General features: G+C 36.9%; 1 protein-coding gene across 2 annotated transcripts; it reads right to left on the bottom strand.

The window, feature by feature from the left end:
• Nucleotides 1–2954: 2954 nt before the first annotated feature.
• LOC103967866 (receptor homology region, transmembrane domain- and RING domain-containing protein 2) lies at nucleotides 2955–7610 on the bottom strand. Of its 2 annotated transcripts, none has more exons than XM_009381195.3 (4): nucleotides 7215–7610; nucleotides 6797–7027; nucleotides 5066–5503; nucleotides 2955–3747 (listed from the first exon to the last, which is right to left on the bottom strand). In XM_009381195.3, exons 1-4 carry the CDS (start codon nucleotides 7351–7353, stop codon nucleotides 3170–3172), a joined length of 1386 nt encoding a protein of 461 aa, XP_009379470.2. In that variant the 5' UTR covers nucleotides 7354–7610; the 3' UTR covers nucleotides 2955–3169. The 2 variants fall into 2 exon arrangements, with proteins under 2 accessions (XP_009379470.2, XP_009379478.2); XM_009381203.3 differs by having other exon boundaries at nucleotides 5066–5470; nucleotides 7215–7609.
• Nucleotides 7611–8800: the final 1190 nt, after the last annotated feature.

The following is an 8800-nucleotide window of genomic DNA, read 5'->3' as shown; positions in this document are numbered from 1 at the left end:
AAAAAAAATAGGAATTCATCTTGTTAAGGGACCTGATATATATACTTTCGTATCTTCTATCTTCAATACCAAACACATTTTAATCACAAATTCAAGCGAATTATGTAGTTAAGCGTAATTAAGTATTAAATTAATGTTTTTGTTTTAATACGGTAGCACAACTTGATCAAATCTCAATTACTTACTAGCGAATCTGTTTCTTCCTCTCGTTCCCTAAAACCAACAAGAATTGCTAATTACAATTTACAACACAACAGCCAAACAAGGGTCTCTCCAAATGTGATATATTATCTCTTATTTGACCCACCACCCATTAAATACTTCAAAATTAACATTAAGCCCTAATCAATCAATTAATTATAAATTATAATAAAAAATTATTTAAATTAAAAGCAGTTCGGTCTGGTTATTTCGGTTCTCATTATCCCCAAACCAGAATCGTTTGAGCAGGACCAATTTGGGTTTTGTCCCGATTTTGACTTTTTTAGTCAATGCAATTTTTTACGATTTTTTTTTTATCACGGTTTGACTTGGTTTTTCCGGTTTGGCGGTGTTTATACCAACCCCTATTGTGAGGAGATCTTTCATAGTGACCAAAAAATACAGCTTTGTACACCAAGTCTAATTATACAATTAGACATAATTTCAAAAAAAAAAAAATCTAAACAATTGTATTATGACACTTCTTATACCAAACTGTCCACACGCTAAAAAATTTCTACAATCATTGGTGCCAGGAATTTTTTACAATTGTCAAAAATCTAAAGTCATATTTCAATTTTGCGTGTTTAAATATCATTTATTCATTCACTAAAAAAAAAATTTTATTCATGACAATCATGTACGATTCATAACATGAGTTGCATTTTCATATTTGAATTCCAAAATATTGTTGTATATAAAAACAAAATAATACTAATAACGTTAGCAACATTTAAGACAAATAATAATCAGCTGCAAAATGTGCGGTTGCATTAGTTTTTTTTTTTTAGTACATTGATATTTTTACAATAGGAGAGATGGAATTCGGCTAAACCACACAATAGGCAGCCTAATTTGGTATCAAATTCGCCATCCATTAGAATGAGCCCGTTGCTTGGTCCTGCCTCGCCATTATCGCCGCGCTCTGTCTTCGACTTGATTCGTGGCTGATCATTGGAAGACAATTGTTTTCCCCACACTGAACTAGGGTCCGAAATCAACGATAAACTCACGTTCATCACAGCTTCCAAATTGAACCCTTTCCCTGCCAAAGAGATCTTCATGGGATGCTAGTTGCTGCGTCTATTGTCTCTGGCCTGGAGGTACGAATAGTGCCCGTGGTGTAATTTATACCTAAAATACTACCATAGTGTCAAGGCATGGGGAATAAACAATGCACAGTCAACTGCGAATTACAACCAATGATATAAAAAGACCGAGGACCATCACAGAGAGAGAGAGAGAGAGAGAGAGAGAGAGAGAGAGAGAACCTGTAAAATATCTCGTTAAGAGCATCAGAGATCTTGTTGCAGCCTTCTACCACTCGAAGGAATTTCATGGACTTTAACATAACCAAGCCTGGAATCGCAACGAGTTCGTGAAACTTTGTAAGTACCAAAGTATCCGTATTTGAGACTTCTGTTCAATTTGGGATTCTTTTCTGTCTTCTTAGTGCAGTTGGTCCTTGAATTTTCCAATCCCTTCTTCTTAAGATATGTGCCACGACGATTTCCTGCCGCCGCTTCCTTGATACCCATCACTTTGGATCCATTTTCCACATCGTTACTCCTTTTCCATCAGTGTATATGCTTCATATATAAAGCTTTGCCTAAGAATGAAACAGAGACACAAAATGTAATGATCCCATGCGACTTGGTCAATCCATACATATGTATCAGTGTTATGCAGTTTTTAGACGAGAAAAAGGAAAAGGTACTGGAGCAAGCCTAGCACACCTTGGAACGGCAATTAGTAAAACAAAAATCCGAGACATAGAAGATGTAAATGGCAGTAACTCTAGATTTTGAGTGTATAATTTGAATTCTAGAAATAGTTAGGTACTAGTTACAGCAATCCCAGCACATCTTTAGAGACAGAAACACATATTCTCAAACCATTTTTGAGTTACGATTATCAGCATAGCAGACTTTTATGACAGTTCAGAGTCAAGCACAAAACCCTTGTATATGATATGGTATTTTTACTTACATGCTTACATAATCAGTAAGAGAATCCTAGATATGGAAAGACTATAACAGAAACATGTAGATGTGCACCATCTACATTCACAGCATAAAACCTTTGGCAGAACTAAGCTTATCAACATAATCAATTCTGAATACTCAAACAAACTTAGCAACTGGAATACGTGAATCGCACAGCAAACATGATCTAAATGATAGAAACTGAAATGAAATACGTAAATGAAATTTACATCAATTAATAAGAAGTAATCTATCTAATCTTGAAGTAGACAAAGCCCCTATCTCATAGTCAAGACAATGCCCCTATTCTCATGGTAATGTTAAAGCCCTAATCTGAGAAAAAATTGAGAGCTTCCAAATCCAAAAGTAAAAAATTGTAAGGAGATATATAAACTTACAGATGAGTGATGACTTGATGAGCGGGTAGTCACCGTTAGCAATAAAATTTCTCAGATGAGAGCATAGAGGTCTGCAGCTGCAGTCGACTGCTAACTAGTGAAAGCTACACCAAACTCAGTAAAGATAAAACACAAAATTGGAGGGATATGGACTGTCACTTAATTAAAGTGCTTTTGCAGGCTCCGTAAGTTTTTAAGTTTTAAAGCAGCTTTTTACAACTTTACCAAACCATTTGATGATCAAAATTTTAAACATAAGTCATTCTGGAAAGAAATCCCAAACGCTCCCTAATCGTATCCACCATTGCCGATTATCAAATGCACACCACAACTCACTCTTTGACTTTGCGACTGATAAACATCTGATATATGATCCTGAACCATAAACACATCTTGCAAATTAAAACTATATACATAGTTTAATATACATGTGAGGTGGTAACAAGAAACATTTCAGGTGTGAATTCTAGCATACAGCAAGCATTCACATCATAGACCTCAATCACGATACTGCAACAAGGTGAGGTCAGAGTGGAGAAAAGCATCTTGGTTCACCTCCCTCTCGAGCTATTTCATAAGTCTTGATCAGCATTCAGGAAGAGATTGAGCAGAAGAAAAAGGAGAAAACGTTGCAGCTGATTCACTACAATGTAGTGGATGCGGTCGATGATTGGAAGAGCTCATGTAGCTTGGTGATGCATTGCTAGGGCTTGGAATGTGTCCAACAGACATGTATCTTGAATTCGGGGGTAATAAGGTTGGGTAACCCAAGGAATGGGGTGAAACAAAATAGGAAACATGGGACCTTTGAGACGAGGCATTTCGGAGGTCCATTGAACTTCTGCTTGCACTAATAGAAGGGGACTGGCGATAGGAGGACCTAAGAGACTGCTGAATGTGACCTGTGCTAGCGTAAGAGTGAGAATGAGACAATGAAGGGTTCCGTGACAATGATGGTCCTATCTGTATTGCTGAAGATGATGCTATTGATGATCTCATAGATGAAAGTACGGAAGATGCCATGGAGGATGGGCCGGACGAAAGCAATGGTGTGGATTCTGAAGCGGGTAGTTCACCCGTGTTAGCTCTTGCATCACGCTTGCAAACTGGACAAAAGGTTCTCCATGAAGTAAGCCAAGAATCCACACAGAGAGCATGAAACTCTGTCAAAATCCGGGTAAGTGACAGTGAGATATGCATACTACAAAATAATTATTGAAGTCAATATACAGCTGACGAGAAAAGTTGTTCAAGATTCTACATTATGTATGCAAGCTCCATTGACATTGAACAACTTCCATTAGGCTAGGTTAATAGCATAGCAGGTTATCAAAGTGGGAGATTCTTGAAGTTTACCTCCGCAACTACTTCACATTTTATCACTATTCAAATTTAACCACTAACAACATTCTAAAGCTACTGGAAAGGTATCTGAATTTTCAGCATAAACAAATATTTAATTGCCATAACAACAAGCATTACCGAGAGTTTGTAGTTTGCAGGATAGGATTTGTAATGCCATACCATGAAGTAAACATCAAACAAATGAGATGTTTTATATGATTCTTCCATTGGTTTCTCAATGATTTTTTATAATGTGGAGTGCAGCAAATAAACCAGTTTGCATCCACTTATATGAATTTAGAGACTGATTAAGATAATATTTAAGGTTTGAACTTCAGAAGTCCCATTTGCTGCAATATCTGGCAGAAATACATAAATTTTTCAAGGAATATGAAATCTGCAGAAATGTGTATCGTATTTTTTTTAACACTTCTCACCACTCCAGAATAATGCCAAGTTTATGCTCCTTATGACTAGTTTAATCACCAAACCAGCACTCTGTTGACTATATGTCTAAGATAAAGCAAAGTTCTTGGAGGGAAGGACCAAATTTGGACCTTTCAGCATACAAATTCATTTAAATAACAAAGTATTGTTTTCACAATACGTTATCCAAACAAAAATTGAACACCACAAGCTAATGTGCCACTGTCTCAAACCCCACGTGGGTCTCTCCTAGTGGCCCACTATTTTGTACTTCAAACAACAATAGATATTTGCCCAAAAATTCAATCAGGATTTCAAGCCTTGTAAAGGATGCATCAATAAGCTCTTTTTTCCTCTACAAAACAAAGTTCTGAGATCCTATATGATTTATTTGCATAGACAAGTGACTTTAAAATCCCAAAAAGTAGCACAACTTGTGGCACCCTGCCCACCAGGTCAAGCGCGGTTGGAAGTCCCAAAAATAACGCAACTTCTGAATACTGGTAATTGGGAAACAATGAGAAACCAATTCTTTGTTTATATGAAGTGAGAAATCAAATGTGACCAACGAATAAAATTTTGCATAACTTAGTAGAGTAGCTATCATAGATGCATTAAAATGCTAATGCAGGAAACATAAGCCAACCAATCATACAAAAAAGCTCTGCAAGGAACAATATTTTTTATATGGCGGAACAAAAAGAAACTTACTATGGCGACATGGCAGAATCCTGAGTTTTTCTCCAAAGTTATAGTCCTCAAGACATATAGCACATGTGCTTGATGTGCAGTTGTCCTCTAAAACAGTGGTAAATTTCAAACTTGGCATTGCTTTTACTAAGCGTTTGCTCATCCCATGAAATTCTTGGACACGAGAAGCTTGAGGCCTCTCTCGTCTTATTCGATGCCTGCGAACGAAAAAACAAGTAGCCAGCACTGCAGACATGGCAAGCAATGAAATGAAAGAGATTGCCATGATTGACCATGCTGTATTCTCAAAGCTTGCAATTAGCCACAGCTCCATGTTAGTAAGTCCAGTGTACTTCTTTAGTAGTTCACCAGAAGTTTTCGAAACGAACACGGCGTATATTTTTATACCAGCTGAGCTTCCTGCCACTGTATTTTCCACACAAAAGGGAATTACAGTTTCTAGAAAGGGCGAACAAATAAAATAAATAATTAAAACTTAAACCACTTGGGAGGGTATAGAGAAAATTAAAAATAGACTAGAAAGTGCACGCACATTAACATATGGACACAAATCTCAGAACATGAAGAAAGTCTGTGTATCTTCTACTGCATTTATGTATTCTTAAATGAGGTATTCATCAATTTACCCCTTGAACTTGTAAGGATTGGCCAATTTCCCCCCTCAACTCTCATAATTAGTCGATTTGCACCCTACTGTTAATTTTTTGAATTTTCCATCTATTCTTCTATTAAGTAGGTATCCGCATGACTGCCTTTAAAGGGCAAAAAAGTCATTTTCCCTACACCTTCAATCTTCTTCCCTTTCTTAGAACTTTCTCTTCTTCTTCCTTGTCTCGATGTTGAGCCCGTGACTGCCGCCAACGCCTCCCTCCTCTGCTGTTTGCAGCCCAGTCCATTTGATATGCTGCTTTTGCAGTTTACAGCTGCTCACACCCCCGTCGCCTCCTCCCTCGGCCTTGTCTACCTCTGGTAAGGTGTAGGGAAACCTACTTAACGGAAAATGACAGTAGAGTGCAAATTGAAAAAATGACAGTAGGGTGCAAATTGACTTTTTTTGCCCTTAAAAGGCAGTCATGCGGATACCTACTTAACAGAAGAATAGATGGAAAATTAAAAAAAATAACAGTAGGGTGCAAATTGACTAATTATGAGAGTTGAGGGGGGAAATTGGCCAATGGTCACAAGTTCAGGGGGTAAATTGATTAATACCTCTTCTTAAATTACCTGGGGGAGAAGGTTCTTCACCACTACGAAAAGAAGTAGATTGAGGTGTAAACCTTTCGGGCATTGAACAGAAATGTAAAAACTATACACATATATATGTGTGTGTGTGTGTATAAAATTAACAAAGTCTGAATCTATCATTCAAACATAATAGTCAACCTTCAAACAGTTTTTTACAATATCTTCCTCCTGTGAAACTTTTTGCTATTATTTTATCGTCTTTCTAACTTTAGTTTTTAAACACCTAGTTCGAATAGATAAAAAGTAAATAAACCTAAGCAGAGTTATAACTAGCAAGACAGTGGTTTACTTAGGAGCTTGTGACCATTTGGGAGGCATGGACAGACTTGTGTGTTGTTTTTTTTATGGTCAACTAGACTTGTGTATTGTTTACATCTCCAACAACACCGTTAATTTTCATTGATCAGTGAGTAATTGCTGGAAAATATGGAGCTTGACAAATCAAAACACTAAGCGTGAAAAATTGTTATCGGAAAAGGTCATTACTTGAAACCAAGATGTTGCTATCTTCATTGTCGTAGATAATTGCAGCTTTGAAGCCGGCCTTTTGTGCTCTTCTAACTTTATCCTCAAAACTACACCCTCCTCTTACGATCAAAACGAAGGGGGAGCTATAATTCGTGCCTTGTTGGACTTGATTAGTCAATGCCGAGCACGCATCAGGAGGCTCTGCCAAATACAATACTCCGCATTCCCCGGAACCCTTAACCTCCGGAGCTGTAATTAACATCATTGTCCACCACAAAAATCAACAAAAACGCAAACATGGAAAACAACAAACAAACACACATGCATAGAATTATTAGTTTGGTTTAACTTTCAGCTACTCTTGTTTCCCGCAATTTCTTAGCAACCAAACAGAAATTAAAACATGAAGAAAAAAGCAAAAGCAAAAGAAACTCACCAAAAGTAGCTTCCTTGTCGTCGAAAGAGAGAGTGACGTTGTTCCCCATCAGCACCACATTGGCCTTGGTGATGAAAAATCGGCCGAACAGAACCACCGCCACCGCCACCAGAACCACCGCCAGATTCATAGTGCTCATCAATCCCCCCGATCAAAACCCTAAAGTGTCACCAATTCGGATAATTTAACTCTCAACCAGTTGGGGAAAAGGACAAACAAGGAAGCAAATTTGATAATATAATTTAACGAAATCCATTTTCTGATCCACAAAGCCCCTAAAATCCCCCTTTTTATATACTTTGATGCTTTTCTGCAATTTCCTGATTTGATTTCAACAGCTGAGAAAAAAAAGGAGAGAAACCTTTTGATAGCTGATTGATTTATACATAAAAAGGGTTGGTTCAATTTTACAGGAACCCCAGTTACTGCCTATCCATATTATTGTGTGTGCATTATTGATTGGTTAAATATAAAGGATTTTCGAACCAAAAACAAAAAAGACGTTTTAACGAAAAATCATAATACTATTTACTTTAATGAAAAACCATATTTTTATGTTAAAAAATTAATCATATTAGTGTTTACTTTATCCTTTATTTTGTTCTTATCATTAAAATTTAAAGTTTTTAAACTTTTTTCATTAGTTTTTTTAAACAAAAAGTTATAGTGGCTTATTTAACAAAAAGGTAGAGTAGGTTTATTTAACTGAACTATTCTAAAAGAATAAAGAGAGAAAGAGGGTGGTGGCAATGACATTTAATTGTAAGACGCGTGTTGTATTATGTTATTGTACCTTTATTTATGTAGTAGTAAGATAAATTAAATCCTTATGATTACAACTCTAATAGGGTAATAATACTAAAGAGAATATTAAAAAATATGTCTAGATATAATAGGATTTATAAAATCACATTCTTATTCTAAATATAATTGTAACAAAAGGTTTTTTTTTTTTTAATCACAAATTGTTTTTTATATTTTGTCAACTCATCAATTTGGTTTTTTATATTTCAAAACCATCAATTTGTCCTTTTATTATATTGTTTTGGTCATCAAATCGTCTTTACTATGGGTGGACAAACAGGTTATGGACCCACGGGTCGGGTCGGATCCATGCGGTTCGAGGCGGGTACGGGACGGGTCCAAAAATTATAAATACAAAACAGGGGGGGCTGGGGTGATTCTTGGTAAATAATGGGGCATGCCGGTTTTAAAGATTGGAGAAAATGGGCCCCCGGCCTGGACCGTTTAAATCTCTACACACTCATGCCAAAGCCTTTGGAGGCCCACCAACAAGTGGTAACAAGTTTGGTATTTGAGGCCCACCGAACATTGAGGGCCTTTGGGAGGCTAATAGTTTTTTACACTCTTCTTTCCTCGAAATTGTTAATCTTCCTGATATTTGCCGACTCAAAAATCCCTAGGTTTTTCTCGCTGCCATGACTCACCGCTCAGGAGGTACGCACCGCCATCTCTTCTCTTCTTTATATATGTTTCTGCTTTGTGATTTTGTAGATCAGAACCCTTTGTTGGCAGCCTGGTAGGTTCACAAGCAGGCCCTATGCGTAAAGTCGCCACCTTCTTCG

This window comes from the organism of the source record quoted next, unplaced genomic scaffold (assembly GCF_019419815.1).
Source record: "Pyrus x bretschneideri cultivar Hongxiangsu unplaced genomic scaffold, Pyrus_bretschneideri_v1 Contig17, whole genome shotgun sequence".
In the NCBI taxonomy this organism is placed as follows: domain Eukaryota; kingdom Viridiplantae; phylum Streptophyta; class Magnoliopsida; order Rosales; family Rosaceae; genus Pyrus; species Pyrus x bretschneideri.
Note: the sequence above shows the minus strand (reverse complement) of the source record. Positions and strands in the feature narration are given on the sequence as shown.